This window comes from Vidua chalybeata, chromosome Z (assembly GCF_026979565.1).
Source record: "Vidua chalybeata isolate OUT-0048 chromosome Z, bVidCha1 merged haplotype, whole genome shotgun sequence".
Lineage (NCBI taxonomy): Eukaryota > Metazoa > Chordata > Aves > Passeriformes > Viduidae > Vidua > Vidua chalybeata.
In genome coordinates, this window is record NC_071570.1 from 62235454 (window position 1) to 62252265 (window position 16812).

General features: G+C 43.7%; 1 protein-coding gene across 1 annotated transcript; it reads right to left on the bottom strand.

Annotated features, from left to right (window-relative positions):
- Positions 1–638: 638 nt before the first annotated feature.
- On the bottom strand, positions 639–8516 carry LOC128782221 (uncharacterized). Its single transcript, XM_053932459.1, has 2 exons — positions 6538–8516; positions 639–2789 (listed from the first exon to the last, which is right to left on the bottom strand). The coding sequence occupies exon 1, from the start codon at positions 7946–7948 to the stop codon at positions 7001–7003; it is 948 nt and encodes a 315-aa protein (XP_053788434.1). The 5' UTR covers positions 7949–8516; the 3' UTR covers positions 639–2789; positions 6538–7000.
- Positions 8517–16812: the final 8296 nt, after the last annotated feature.

Here is a 16812-nt window from a genome sequence, read left to right on the forward strand (position 1 = left end):
CCACACTGAGATGCTGCCCATAAAAATGATTTCCCATGGTAGCATTGATTCTGGGGTGGGGGGCTTCAGATGTCCATAAAATGGGAGAACAAGGCTTACTGGAAATAATAATATCATGACTGTGTAGAATGATTTATGATCTTTAAAAAGGTCCAGATTGGTTTCATCTTTCTTCAGATTTTATCACTCACTCTTTCTTAGTCATGTGCAGTCACTAAGGCAAAGAGAGGTAATAAGTGTTTGATGTATGGTAGTTGAGCCAATTTTGTCAGAACTGCATTTATTTTAAACTGCTCATGTATTTGATACTCACAAGATGTAGATGTTTGTTATTTTCTAATTCAGCTGATAAGAAAAGACAGTTCTGAGGTTGGATTAAGAGGTAAGCCAAGCTTGTGTTAGAGCAACAGTGCCAAAAAATCACATTAAAATTAAAGAGATCCTCTTTCCTTACACTGGGACCATTTCCATTACTGCTTAAATGGATATAGAGCTCCAGAGGATTGACATCTTACTGGGAGAACTTCATATCCTTTTTTATTTGCAGTATACACACAGGTTTCAGAATGCTGCTTAAGCTTTTTTGACTACATTTGCGGTGGCTACCTGCCACAGCCACGAGCAGATGAAATGCACTGGCTAGCACTGCTCGTATAACACCAGGTGGCCACCACAAGAGTGGGCACTCCAGGGGAATGGCTCCAGCCATCCTCGTAATGCTGAGCGCTGTGGCGTGGGTAACGCAGCTTAGGTAGTTGAAACACACTGGGAGAAGACGAAGAGATGAAGGAACGGACAGTCGTTTGCATGCCCAAAGAGTCTTTATTCCCCCAGGTGGGGTAGGAACAAGAGGTCTTCTTCAGATGGGAGCAGGGACAAGTGTCAGCAAAATCAAGGGTTACAGCAACTTAAATAGGGAGTGGGCGGACAGGGGTGTAAACTTGTCTTGTCCAATACAGACAAACTATGAGGGGATTACATAAATCATAATAACCAATGACAGTATGACAGGGGTGGGTACAAAACCAAGGAACAAAAAGACAAGCTAAGCTGGGTTGATTGACACAGAAACTTCTGGAAGAAACTGGGGGTGGTTACAGGATCGACAGGTTGGGGGGTGTTGATAAACTCTGAGTGACAGAACCAAACAAGGAAAGAGCAGGGAGGAGTGAGGAGATTGACAGTTAACTGGGGAGCCAAGTGGCAGGAACTTTTGAGGTAAACAACTTAGATCAAATCAATTGTGAGGGAAAGAAATGGGGGAGTACAAGGAACATACCATTTTAACCTAACTAACATTCATAAAATAACTTTCTATAAAATCACACCACAACATCTCCCCCCTTTTTATTAAATAAAAGAAGGCAGCTGTAGTGGTCTTCAAACTTCTTCACCATTCACACGGTTGCCTTCCCACCAGGTTTCTTCTGCTGTTGCAACCGCGGTGACGACTATCTCTGAAGCTGGAGCGGGTTTGGAGATGGTGGTGGAAATAAGTAGCTTTAAAATACCAAAGGACAATGAAGCAAGGAAAACAACTACAATAAAAAAACCCAATGTCTTTCATCACTGAAAGCATCCAGCCCAAGATGTTCCAGTTCTTAAACATATTTTTGAACCAGTCCTCTGTTTCTTGCTTCATGAAGCCTTTCATTCCTCTCATCTCCTGGATGGATGCGTGGATACTCTGGCTTTTGGAAGATAGATTAAAACAACACAGCCCCTCGAATTCCTGGCATCCATGCCCATGTGCCAGCAGCAGAAAATCGATGGCCACGCAATTCTGCAACATAGCTTTCCTGGTGATTTCCTCGTCTTCAAGGAGGCTGGAAAGGGCTGTCAGTGTTAAATTGGCTTGCCTCGTCACCCAACATTCAAGCTGTCCTAATTCCCTTAGGGATTTGGCCACCGCTACCCAAGGCAGGAATACAGAGATGGCTACCCTTTTTGACTTAGACCGGTGATAAATTTCACTGTTACAATGTTCATCCAATTGAGTTGCACTCCTTTTTGCAATTTTTGATTGGGTTCGTCAAATTGGAATTTCTGTTTTTCGAGTCAGAATTTGGGTCATGTTGGGAGAGGCAAGCGACAGACACCCTAGGGTACAAGGGCCTCGTAGAAGACAAGAAGGGATTCCTGGGTAAGCCCTATCCCCACAGATTAAAAACATGCTCTTGTCAAATTTCCGGGGATAGGAGTCACTGGTGAATGGAGCCCCTGTCTTGGTGATATATGAGCACCATTGGTCCACCCTGTATTCTAATTTGTGTTGTGTAACATGGTCATACAAATCCGCCCGAGCATGAGGCATAAAATCAAAATGGACACAATAATCAGCCTTCGCAGAGCCCAGTAGTTCAAATTCCTGGGGCTCCGTGTTGGCAGTGGGCAGATTATAGACCCACTTGTGCCACAGCACCAGGGAGTTGTACACAGGTGTTTTGGCGTACTCGCTTGACCCCCCAGAGCCTGTAGACTTCAGCCCATGTGTTGGACGGATTGTTTTTGTTAAATTCATTCTGAAGGTGGACCAAGGTGTTGGGGTACTCACATAATTTACCCGGAATCCCTACCAGGCACATGGACATCGGATTTTCCACTGCGGTGGTAGTCAGGCACAAATGATCTTGTTGTAGTGTTTGGGCAAGGGTGACCCAGCCATTCTTGCGGGGCTGTGGGACAACCCATACGTCCATCGGTAACACTGAGATGATCACGAGGAGAAGCTGAACCAGGGCTCCATGAGCAGAGGTTCTACTGGCAGAGGAAAACATCTCGGCGGACGCCTATAAACAAATAAAATAGACAATACCGTAAGATTTACATAAAAGAAAGGGTTTGCCACTTGGCTTTAGGAAAACTCAGGAGCAATCTTAGGTAGAAGGGGATAGGGGGCTCCTTCTTCCCCTACGGCGCTTGCGATTGGATGCAACCACACAGTTAGTAGGGTCATTGGTTGCAATCCACAGGAACCTTATCGGTTTGACTCACCACCTGTCCTGGAGTGTAAGGTTTCACCTGCGTTCAAGGGACCCACTTGACCCCTGTGGCATGGATACACAGGCATATCAATGCCCCCAGGTCAAGAGATGAAATGGACCCTGGATTTCCCCCGAGTCTGGGTCCCTTATTAGCACCAGTGGCTGCTCTTCTGGCCGAAGTTGTTGGTGCTGCCTAAAGTGTCTCAGAACTGGTGGTTCTGGCCTGTCAAAAGAGCAGTGTAGAAAATTGACAGTAAACAAGGCTTTGCAGAGCCTATCGTGCGGTGACAGCACTCACACATCCCTGCGCTGACATTGGAGGACTTGTTTTAACGTTTGATAAGTCCATTCTATCATGGCTTGGCCAATGGGGGAGTGAGGAATCCCAGTCTTGTGGTGGATTCCCCATTCCTGCAGGAAGTCACTTAATGCCCTGGAAGTATAAACTGGGCCATTATCAGTTTTTATGGTGGCTGGGACCCCCAAGGTCACAAACGCGTGCATGAGGTGTTTTTTCACATCTGCAGCCTTTTCGCCAGTGTAAGCTGAGGTGAAGACAGCACCCAAGAAGGTGTCCACTGATACATGGACATATTTGAGCTTTCCGAATTCAGAGATGTGGGTAATATCTGTTTGCCACACTTCACAACTGCGGAGTCCTCTGGGATTCAGACCGGAACCCAGTGATGTTAAAGCGGGCTCCTGACAGTTGGGGCACGTGGCCACAATTGCCATGGCTTGGTCACACCTCAGATGGAATTGGCAGACCAGTCCCAGGGCCTTCTGATGGAATTGCTGATGGCTCAACCAGACTTGCTCAAAGATGTTAGGCCGGCCTGCCAGCTGTAGTGGGGCAGCCAAGGCATCTGCTCTGCGATTCCCCTCAGAAATAAAGCCGGAGAGATCGGTGTGTGATCTCACATGCATCACATAAAAGGGTTGCTCATGGTGGGAAATGAGATGTATTAACTTCGCAAGTAAGCTGAAGATGACCAGGTTTGAGACTTCTTTCAAAACTGTATGTTCTGCTCTTGACGCTACTTCTGCTACATAGGCCGGATCCATGACCAAATTAAAAGGTTTGTCAAATTTCTCAAATGCCCTGACGACTGTGTCCAACTCAGCTACTTGTGGAGAACCCTCCACTATTTTAACATCGGTTTCCCACAGCTGAGTCTTGGGGTCTCTCCAAGTTATTACTGACTTGTGAGACCTCCCGGAAACGTCTGTAAACACTGTCAGGGCTTTGAGCAGTTTTCTGCTTTGTACTTCTTTTGGTAATACTTCGAATTCCATATTAAACAAATGATGGCCTGGGTGCCCAATACGAATTTGACCGGAGTAGCTATCAAGGGCAAACTACAAATTCTCATTCTGTCTCAAAAGGTGTTCAAATGTCTCCTTGATCATCTTCCCCGATGATGTTTTGATGGGGAGGTGGATACACGCGAAATCACACCCTGCTAACACTTGCAGGCAAGCCCTGGCCCACATAATGAGCTGGGCCATCAGCTCCTGTGGCCTGGTGATACTTTTGGACAATCAGTAGCCAAGAAATACCCCCTCTGTTATTAAGAGGGGGTCCCGTTGGCCTTTGTCCCACTGAAATATCAGCCCATAGAGGTGTGGTAACTTACCCAATACAATGAATCGGTAAGGCAGACCCTGTTGACAGTGATGGGCCTGCCTGCTCATAGTGGTGGCTTGAACCTTCTCAAGTGCTGTCCTGGCCTCCTGGGTCAGGACCCTTGGGGAATCTAGGCCATCATCCCCCTCCTCCTCTGTCAGTAGGCTGAAGAGGGGGGACAGATCCCCCGTGGTGAGCCCCAGCCAGGGCTTGATCCAGTTTGAGGACCCACACAAACGTTGGAGGTCATTCAGCGTCATTGGGTTGTCATTAATCTGTATCTGCTGGGGCTTGATAGTTCTGTTATTAGTCTCTAGGCCCAGATACTTCCAGGGTGGCAGGCACTGTACCTTTTCTTCCTGTAACTCGAATCCTGCCACTGACAAAGCCATGATAGTGTCCTCCAAGGCCTTTTGTAGGACGTCGTTGTCAGGGGCACAAACTAACACATCATCCATGTAATGATAGAAAATACAGGATGTCCACTTGACACACACCGGAGACAGAAGTCTGGCAACATACCACTGGCAGATAGTAGGGCTGTTTTTTATCCCTTGCGGGAGAACCTGCCAGTGGTAGCGCCTCATGGGAGCCTCTCAGGTGATGGAAGGTACCAAGAACACAAAGCATGGTGCATCAGCATCCAGAATCTGGAAAAAGCCATCTTTTATATCAATGACAGCCAAATTAAAATTTTGGGGCAGCATAGAAGGGGACGGCATACGCAGTTGAGAGACCCTATGTCCTCAATGACATGATTGATTTTTCTCAGGTTGTGGAGGAGGTGCCACCTATCTTTCCCTGGCTTTCTAATAACAAAGACCGGGGAATTCCAGGGGCTGTTAGTTTCTACGATGTGACCTTTTGCTAACTCCTCCTCCACGAGCTGAGTGAGCGCACTCAATTTCTGCTTGCTCAGCGGCCACTGCTCTACCCAGACTGGTGAATCTGTGAGCCAATTTAATTTCTGGGTAGGGTGCTCCTCAGTGGCCACACCTAAAAACCCTGAGGGGCCGGAAGCTCTAATTTGGCCCTCAAACTGAAACATGGCATCTCTCCCCCACAAGGTAAATTTACGGTTAACAACGAATGGACGCACTGAGGCCAGTTGTCCATTCGGTCCTGTAATTTGCACTATGCTTTTTGACTGTTTTGCGAATTGAGGCCTACACCTACAGCTGGTGTTCCAACATTCTGCAACTCCCATTGTGACAGCCATTTGTGCGGTGGAATGACCGACACATCTGCTCCAGTGTCCATCATCCCCTGGAGTTGTATTGAATTCCCCTCATTCTTAAGGCCGCACCACATGAGGCACTTTTCCTCTCCCAAAGTTTCAGTGTAAAAAACTGAGAGTTCCACATCATCGCACAGGACACGAGGGATAGGAATCACCTGTGCAACGATCTGGCCCCTCGGTAGGAAGAGAGGGGGGTGGACACAGCATGCCATGAGATAGAAGACCCTCGGGTCAAGTGTGGAAATCCCAGGAGGGATCTCAAGTGAAGTGCACTTTGTGTCCCAAACAACAAGGTACCTAGAGTTTAAGAAATCTTCTCTCTAACGAGTCTCACAGCAGCGGATGTGCAATAGAAGCACTGAGTCAGCAATAAAGAAGTGCCAGTCCTGAGAATGAAAATGGACAGGATTGGTAAGTCATAGCCAGTAAGGTTCTGTTAGGTCTTTTGTTGAGAGGCAACCGCTCACTGATGGCACTAAGTGGTGAATTGTGGTTCTTCTCACAGCGCCACGACCTGCCTCATTTTTATCTACACACGAGGCAGGTCTGCGCTCACCATATAGTTATTTTGGAACGTGTGGTTCTCCTCCCCCCTCCCCGCTCCTGCTACCCCTGGTGGTGCATTCCCCAAGAAAGGACACTGTGCCAAAAAGTGGCCCTCCTGGTGACAGCAAAAGTACCGGCACCTGGGTGGAAATTGCCTTGGTGCTGAGTTCTTAGGAGGTGCAGTGGCTGGAGTGATCACTTTGTCTCAGGGCTTTTTGGATGTCTCTTCCACCATGAGGAGTGCTTTCTGCGTGCACGCCTCGATGATTTGGTCTAGGGTTGGCAGCGGCAAGACTGGCAGAGCTAAGATGATTCGTCTGCAGACTTCATTGGCATTCATTGAAGCACTCTCCAGAACGAGCTGGTCCTGGAGCTCCAGTCCCTCCACACGCTTCTCCACAGCTGCCCTCACCCCGTCCACAAAGTCTGTAAATGGCTCAGAGACAGATTGTTTAATTGCCACATAAGATAACATTGGCTCCTTGGTGGGCATGGCCAGGAACACGCGCTCCGCTGCATCCCTGGTCATGTCCAGCACAGCTCTTGAGATCCCCCTAACCTGTAGCTGTGTTTGGCTCCAGTCTCCCTCACCAATAAGGTGGTTCAAGGCGATCGGCTATTCAGCAAGATCGAGGATATATTCTCCCTCCAAGATACCCGGGAGGAGACCCCCTGCCAATCTCCTCCACTTTCTTTCCCACAATTTGTACTCAGATGACGGGAGCAAGCAACTAAACAGGTGCTTAAGGTCTGCAGGGACCAACGTTTTTGATGTAAAAGTTGCTCATAAAATGCTCCTAAAAAACAGATTTTTAGGGCCGAAATTTCTCTGGGTCTTGCAGAGCTCTTTAATAGCCTTGTATGAAAGGAGTTCCCTCTTGGGGTTTTCCCCTCCCGAGCTATAGGAGACTGGAGCCAAAAATGGCTGATCCGTTGAACGAGCCCGTTCCTGTTCCCCCTCCCCTCACCCCACCTCAGATCCCACGGTACTGTGGGAACCAGAAAGTGGGGCGTGGGAAACAGGAAGGGGACGGTCTGGGCCTTGAGGCTGGGGGACGGAGCCAAAAGGGACTTCTGTGGATCAAGGAGGCAGGGCCGATGGTGGGGCCATGGGGAAATGAGAGGAACCAGAAGAAACACCTTCAAGGGGAGGAGCAGAAGAAAGGGGGACAACGCCATTTTCAGAAGGGGCGGCACTAGCATCAGCAAGGGAAGAGGTGGGGTCAGAGAAAGGAAAGGTGGGGCCCAGGGAAAGCGTGGGAAAGGAAAGAAAAGGATTCTGGGGAGGAGAAGCGCCTGCCACACAGCAATGGCCATTTTGTGATGGCAATGTAGCTGCCATGAGGCAGCGGCCATCTTGTGGCGCTTCTCCAGGGTAGTCAGGAGAAGGTTTTTGGGGAATAAAACTTCCTTGGGGCACAATAGAGGGATTATCAACTGGGAGAAAGGGATTGGAAGGAGGGCTAAGGATAGGGTCCCTGACGGTATGGCCAGTAACATCAGGGCGAGGGCACCGAGGGGACTTGGGGGAGCCAGGGACATGGTCCACATCCCAGCAGCTGCCCTGCACCTGTATTTGGTGGGTTGCCCCCACCCCTGTCCACCTGGTCTAGGGGAAGATAGTAAAGGAGAGTTAGGTGGGGAAAGGGGTCTGGGAAGAACTGGGGATTTGGCCGATGGCTGCTCTTCAGCTGCCCAATCAATACCTTGTGCACCTTCTGCTTTGACCACCTCCCAAAACAATACAACTTCATGTAACTATCTTTCACAGAGGGATCCCCACATTTGATCCCCTCCATCAACTGCACTCCAACCACCTTCCAAAAATTCTTCCTCCTAGCATCCACTGCCAAGACTCCTGGGAAGGTAAAGAACAACTATCGGACAAATTTTTTAACTGAACTGTTAGGGATGACTCCACCCCCCTCCCGCAATTTGCAGCCCTCTCTCAGGACTCCCTTAACTTGGATGTAAAGTTCCCTCTGGTGAGTGGACAGCCGGACACCATGCTATACACTCACACAGTCTCACCCACTTGCTACAGGCAATAGACAACCAAAAGGAAAAGGGGCTGAAGGATCGCCAGTGGCGGATCACTTGCGCTGCACGTTGCGCATCCCCTACCCTTGGGAACGTGACCACCCACACCCAGTGAGGGAAGCCCCCCAGCCAGGTCCACCCCTGCTGCCAGAGAACTTACCCAACTGGTGAACTCAGGAAACAAGGCTGTAGCAAGGGTCCTCACTCCCGAAGACGGGTCCCCATTGATGTCCACAACTGGCGAGGAGTTGCATCTTCGTCCCTCGGGAGCACCACAGGACAAAAGTCTGTGTGCTCACACGAGGGTGCTAATGCTGTCACAAAACTGTTGTCCTTGGAACCGATGCTCCACCGCACAGTGTTAGTGAGGGGCATTTCCACACAGAGGCAGCAGCATCCACTGCGGTGCTGCGGCAGCATCCCTCTGCGGCTCAGCGCCCCACGGGGGAGCTGCAGCGGCTACCTGCCACAGTCACAAGCGGATGAAATGCACTGGCTAGCACTGCTCGTATAACACCAGGTGGCCACCACAAGAGTGGGCACTCCAGGGGAATGGCTCCAGCCATCCTCGTAATGCTGAGCGCTGTGGCGTGGGTAACGCAGCTTAGGTAGTTGAAACACACTGGGAGAAGACGAAGAGATGAAGGAACGGACAGTCGTTTGCATGCCCAAAGAGTCTTTATTCCCCCAGGTGGGGTAGGAACAAGAGGTCTTCTTCAGATGGGAGCAGGGACAAGTGTCAGCAAAATCAAGGGTTACAGCAACTTAAATAGGGAGTGGGCGGACAGGGGTGTAAACTTGTCTTGTCCAATACAGACAAACTATGAGGGGATTACATAAATCATAATAACCAATGACAGTATGACAGGGGTGGGTACAAAACCAAGGAACAAAAAGACAAGCTAAGCTGGGGTGATTGACACAGAAACTTCTGGAAGAAACTGGGGGTGGTTACAGGATCGACAGGTTGGGGGGTGTTGATAAACTCTGAGTGACAGAACCAAACAAGGAAAGAGCAGGGAGGAGTGAGGAGATTGACAGTTAACTGGGGAGCCAAGTGGCAGGAACTTTTGAGGTAAACAACTTAGATCAAATCAATTGTGAGGGAAAGAAATGGGGGAGTACAAGGAACATACCATTTTAACCTAACTAACATTCATAAAATAACTTTCTACAAAATCACACCACAACATACATTAGCTGTTTCAAGTAATTTTACCCATCACAATCTGCAGAGAGCCATTAAAGCTTCTTTTATGTCAGAAGAAATTTCTGATGAAGACGGAAAAAAATACTTAATTTAACCAGTTGGGGAGAAAGGGTCATTTTTGCTTGTTTCTGAAAACCTACACACCTCCTCAAATACAACAAATCAAGCCATATATCTTAATCACTTGTTTGAACTGCTTTATCAGTAACTTATTCAAACAGATTGCAGATGAGCTGAAAAGTACTTGGCATATTTCCAATGGGATAGGGAAGAGAATAAAACAGTTGATCAAGTAGCAATGCATCAGAGTCAAGCTCATGAGTCAAGCTCATTTGAAAAACTTTCCATTATCTCCATTTGTTTTCATTGGAAAAATAAAAGAAATTATCAGGACATTAGGTTTCTGAGACACATCATTGATACATACACATCTGGTTTTATGTATAAGTACAGTTACAAGACTGTATGCATACCTGTGCCATATACTTTTATGCTTGTTCATGGCTATGCATGCAGACCTGCATATCCTCTCCACTTGCGATGGATTTGTCTCCTGTAGAGTTTAATGGTTTTCTGTTTTGACAATTTAAGCACTGACTCAAAACTGTTTAACAAAATCAAGAGTAGGTTTTGGCAATTAATTTTTTGTCATCAATAGTATTCTCGAACTGGGCCATAACAGCAAAGACTGTGAGAGTGAAAGAGCAAGACAATTCATTAGACAAATCTGCAGCAGCTAAAAGTGGCAAGGGATGTCAGACCATGTTCCTGTGCTTCAATACTAATGAGAGTCATTGCATATTCATAATCCTAAATACAGTCAGCTTCTGATAAAAACTTTTGTCATCGAAGCTTCACAGAAAGAGGAAAGCAGTGCACTCCTTGTGTTGTGGCACTTCTACCAAGCCAGCGCAAGAACAAGATTGATTGTTTTCCAACATAGCCTGACAGAGAACTAAGAGATACTGCCCCAAGGGTCCTGAAACTAAGCTTAGTTTGATTACAAGGCTCCAAGTAATCAAAGAACTAAAAGAGAGGAGGGAAGAATGTTGGTTTGCCTTGCTGGTGAGTTTTAGTCTATTTTTAAATTACTTTTTAAACATAAAGGACACTCTAAAGAGGTAGTTTTCTTATTGAGTGTTGAAAGTAATTATCTGTTAGGCATTTTAAAAAGATCATATCAATTTTTATCATGGAGAATGAATGGCAGGTGCTAACAAACTTGTTCGCATTTTGTAGCAACACTCCTGCATGTCTTAATAGATAATCTCTAAAACTCTATGAAGTTTCACATCAATACGAATAACAAAGATTAGTGAACTCAACCTGCCAGATATTAAAATCAGCTCTGCCAGGTGTTGTACTACCCAGAATTCATTTTTTGCTAGTTCCTTTTTTTTTTTTTCTTTTGTTGTCAGGTCCTTCTGCTTCTCATCATTGCTGCCATTTTCCTTATTAGTTTTGAGAAACTACTCATCTCCTTTGCTGACAGTCAGATCCTGAAGGTGCACAGCTCTGCTAGCCTTTAACCTTGTGATACCGTTCTGCTGGGAGAGCTGTTAGCATCTTCTGGAGTCAAAGAAGAGAAACATATGTTCAGCACCTACTTAGAAAAAGCCTTGAGCATTTTCTCACTCATAAAGATCTCTTCAGCTGGAATGCCAGCATGTTTCCACATACATTTAACAGGGAAGCAGGCTATGAAATATACATCAAATTAAATAAAACAGGACATTAACACAAAGGTTTAAAAATCTGATTACAGTGCAGGATTGGATTTTTTTTTCCCCATTAATTATAAAGTTATGCATTTGGGAAAAAAATAATTTCACAGCATAAGAGAAATCACTAAAGATTAAGGATGGGGAGGCATCTAGTAAAACTTTTAAATATCTCTGTCATATGTATACAACGTTTGAAAACAGAGGAATTTGTAGTTCTGATAACTGAAGTAACTAATTATCCACAGGTATTTTAGGTGTTGAGCCATTAAATTGTCAGCCTTATCAGTTTGATTGCAGTAAAACATGAAAACACTGACTTTTGTCTATTTGGAGAAATTTATTTTTCCAAGGATGACAATACTTTAAGTAGAAACCAGGCAGCTTGCCAGCTCTCTATACATGGAAGTTTGCAAATGCAACCTATATTTTCAAAAGTTTCTTAAAGTTTAATGAATGGTGCATGGACCTTTGGCAAATAGCCTTGTATTAAACAGATTTTCATATACTGCTCACATTTCCCTTAAGCCTGTTATGGACTAGTATGTATTCATTACAAATAAATGAACGTCATAGATAATTATTTGCATTCAAGTTATACATGTATTCATCGTTCCTCAATTATGTACATTTTTCTAAAGAAAACAGTAACCCTCCGTGGACTGAAGCTATAGGAACAAGTTTGATTAAATGTTTTACATGACTGAAGTAAATGTTCATCATATCTGTCAGCAAGCTGACAGCTTTCAAAAAAGAACCTTTGTTCCTGAGATAACTAAGTTGTATGATCTTCTTTAATATGCCTCATTCAAAACCTTAGAGAGAGAAGGTGTTACATTCAAGTGAATTCTACTCAAAATGTGATTGTTGACAAATGTGTTTTGTATTCCAGATCCTTGATATACAAACATTATTTGACAGGATAGTGACTATTTTTTTAATTTGTTGCTGTTGCTTGTCAGAACACTTGTGCTTTCTCATTAGGTAGAGGTGTATTTGACAAGCTTTTTACATATGTATGAGAGAAAGTCACCATTCACCAGTGCCCTGCATCACTTTTGTGCTTACTTGTGCTTTAATAGGTAAAGCCTAGGCATAGGGATTACTGGACACATTAAAAATTACATTTGATTGACTGAAAGAATAAGAAAGTAGACCAAAATTTGGATGACCACAAAGGAATGATTTAGCTGAACCCATGAGAAGCAAAGGGAACAACTGTTCCATTTTTTCCAGGATGTTAAATGTTTTCTCCCAACAGAAGTAGTAACACTACCGGCACAAAGAATTAGACAGTTGTACATTGTGTCTCCAGCATTAATGAGTAAGTACCTCAAAAACATATTAGCTCATGAAAAAATACAAGTGAGGTTACATGGGAAAATATATCCTTCCTAACCTCTTCAGACAGAAAAGTTAGTGTACAACATGAAGTATTACATGTGATTACTTTTAGATAGCCAAACTTCTCACAGTAGTTTCATTTCAAAGCTGGAGAAGAGCATTTGGCTTAAAAAGTCATGTATTTATTTGTTTATATGAGTTGTTACAGTGAATAACAGCAATGCACTGATCCAACACTCTTTAAAAATACAGCAAAAATATTTGACTGAATAGGGCTGGATTCCATTTTGATTTCAAGTCAGATCAAGGAATCAATCTTATTTCTGTTCAACAATGTGGCCTTCTATTTTTGGTCTGTGGGTGTGAATAGGGCAGAAGATATGCCATTTGTTGTATGCCTAAATGCACTCAATTAATATTCTTTTTTACAGACTTGGGGTGAATTCAGGGTGAGTCAGTCTCAGGCTGAGGTCTAACTACTTGCTTTGCAATCTGACACACTAAGTAAAACCTGTGTTGAAAGTGTGTTACCCAAGTGACACCAAGTGTCCTTCCCAAAGTCAGATGAACAAACCTGGATGTGCTCCTGCAAGCAACAAGCTGTGGTTAGGGTGACAATATGACATTGATTTCTATATAATTGACAGGTCTAGAGCAGAAAAAAACTTATTTATTGTCAGGTTGTGATATTGCTATTCATTTAAATATGGGAACGTAAGTGGCCTCACTGCTCCTGACAAGCAGATCTTGCATGAGTCTCCACTGGCACTACAACATCCTTGCAGTCTCTGTAGTATGCTCCTAGAGAACAAATCTGGAGAATCGAGCTTTGTTTCAGGAGTAAACACAGCCACAGCTTGGGCATGGACAGACAGACAGGTTGCTGTGTAGTGTCAGACCCTGCAACAGTTGGCAGGAAGAGTTGGAGTTCAGCAGATATGTCAGTTATCCCAGAATCCTACCACTGGCCATATCAGTTTTAGAGTCACTCAAATCACCTTACTGACATTAGCTAGTTCTTACTTTCTCCATCCCAGTCAACATGTGTTGACACAACCAGAGAAATACAGCAGGAGTAATTATCCATCCTAACTATGTATTAGTACAATTTTAATTTACCTTCATTCTGGGGAGGGTGGGGGGGGGAGGGAGAAAAGAACTGATGCACTAAAAATAATAAATACCTGGTTTACTCCAAAGTAGGAGTTTATTCCTTCCTACACAGAAATTTATTTCCTTAAACAGTTTATTTAAATTACCTTTACCACAAGATTTTGCAAAGTTTTTATTCCTTTGTTAATTTTACCTGTTTTGCTCTAATTCAGCTCCTCTTTCCGGAAGATACATAGTTGTAGTCCTTTCAGGTTATACTCCTTCAAGTCCTGCATTTTTATCATCTTTAGGACAATTCAACAGCTTTCCCAGCACCAGAATGCTTCTGAATTTTCACACCATTTCTTAAACTCAGAACTCTGAAATTAGCAGTATTACTACCTTTCAGTCTGTAATGGGGGTGGTTATATATTATTATTACTGTCTTTAAAAGTATATTCCATCTATACATACTATAATTAATAAATTTCTATCTTCAGAATTCTGGAGGGAGATCATTCAATCCTGGTAACTTACTATTGCTGTATCTCTCAAATTGCTTCATTTTCATGACATGCATCAGTCTGTTAAATCCTCATTTTTATTTCCTCTGAAATGTGACCATAGAATAGAATTTAGAAAAAAAAAAATACGTTAAAATACTGGGGGAACTGATTTGCTGGGAGAGATTTAAGTTCTGAATATTGATAAGTGCTGACAATGAGATTTAATAAAAAAATCTATAAATATTTGAAGTCTTTTAACAGTACTCATGGAGGAAAAAGAAATACTGGCTTTGACATTGAAATACTTATCCTGATGTATCTAACTTATAGGAGAAAATGACAATAGTATTTCAGACGCTGTGGTGTGGCAACTGGTGTTGATTTAAAATCTTTAATCACAACCACCAGAAAATATGAAAAAGAAAATACAGGGATAGGTTTGGAATTTTTTTTTTAAAGCATTGTCCACTGAATTATGATACAACATCACAGATTAATTTACAGAAGGCCCATAAGTTTGATAAAACTCCAGTAAAATGTATGGACAAAAACTGCACTCCTTTGACATTGGGATTAATTAAGTAGAAAAAGGAAGAAATAATGGAACAGCTAAATTCAACATTCAACCTGTCTATCCCCTCTCTTTAGCAATAAATTTTCTACATAAGTGCCATTTTCATTGTTAATTAAATTAATAATATTATATTTGTTCCCAAAGATCTCTGAGTATTTTGATTTCTCACATCTCATTTAATCTTTCACTCCTAACTGCTCCGATCTGTCAATGTATGCTCTCATCTATTTCTGTTACCTGTCAGAGTATCAACTCCAAAGTTTCTTCATATTTTTGAGGTCCACTTTAGTTTTATACTTTTCCAAATTCCTATGAAAAAAAAAAATTTAGGATCTTTTTACATCTGCTTTAAGGGAAATATGAAGGTAAAGGAGTTATGGGTAACTTATCCCACACGAATGACCTTCATTTGGCTAGAAACTCAAACTTCTTTGAAAGGTAGAGCAAAATGAGATTAAGTAATCCTAATTATATCTGTGGAGTTCCATATAATAATTAAAGTCTATTGACTGTGTATTTCTTTTCTGTTTCATTGTTTGCACTCAGATTTTGATGACATAAATCCAATCTGTCTGAAGGACAAAATGCCATCCAGAAAGACTTGGACAAGCTCAAGAAATGGGATTCTGGAAAACATATCTGGTTCAACAAGACCAAGTGCAAGGTCCTGCCCCTGGGTTGTGGCAACCCCTAGAACCAATGCAGTCAGGGGGATGAGAGAACTCAGAGCAGGCCTTACAAGAAGGCCTTACAAGAAGGATTTGTGCATACTGATGGAAGGAAGGTTGGACATGCCCCTGCAGTCCCGGGCTGCATCAAGAGCACTGTGGCCAGCAGGTCAAGGGAGGCGATTCTGCTCCTCTACTCTGCTCTGGTGAACCCACACCTAGAGTGCTGCATTGGCCTCTGAGGGCCCCCAGTGTAAGAATTTGGACCTATTGAAGCAAATAGAAGGGAATCCACAAGGCCTGAAACACCTCTCCTATGAAGACAGGCTGAAAGAATTGGGAGTTGTTCAACCTGGATAAAAGGTCTCCAGAGAGACCTTATGGCACGTACAGGGGCTAAAACAGAGCTGGTAAGGGACTTTTGACAAGGATATGGAATGAAAGGATGAGGGATAATTACATTAAACTGAAAACAGATATATTCAGACTAGATATAAGGAAGAAATATTTTAAGATTAGGATGTTGAGACAGTGGACCAGGTTGCCCACAGAAGTGGTAGATACCCACCCCATTTCAAGAAACATTCAAGGCCAGGTTGGATGGGGCTAGGAGCAGCGTTATCTAGTTGAAGATGTCCCTACCCGTGGCAGAGGGATTAGACTAGATGAATTTTAAGAGTCTCTTCCTAGATCCACCTATGATTCTATATTTTATTATTTTTAAGGGAATATTTTGTGCTATTATCATTTCCTATCCAAAAGAGTTTTCCTTCTCAACTTTGCTGCAACTCACAACATAACTTGCCAATCAGATCCACCCTTAGGTTTCCACTGCCCCAGGGGTGGCAGTTGGCTTACTGCAGGTCCTTCCAAACCTGCAGCATTGTCTACACTGGTGCTACATATGTTGCCAGGAAGTCTGGTCTCTTTTCATGAAAATGGGTAAATGGGCTTGGTCATTCCTTTAGATGAATGATTGAGACTGCATTATCCTTTAAACTGTCAGGTTTTCTTACCTCATGTCTGGGAAGGAGAAGGCTTCCTGAACATTTTGATCTTTCTAGGGTCACTTTCCTGATAATCTAAAGGTATACAAGTAACAGAATTTCTGTGGACCTCTTATTTTTCTTGACTGTTCCATCTGCCCATTGTTTGGCCCTGTGTTATCTCAGATAATAGAACAAACTGACAGTTTCTCGTAGAAGTTACATGGTGAATAAAGATTTAAAAAGTAAAATGGACATTTCCAGTGGTGGAAAT

Coding starts and splice junctions, on each gene's coding strand:
- LOC128782221 (XM_053932459.1), bottom strand. CDS start 7,948: ATGTGGACCATGTCCCTGGCTCCCCCAAGTCCCCTCGGTGCCCTCGCC.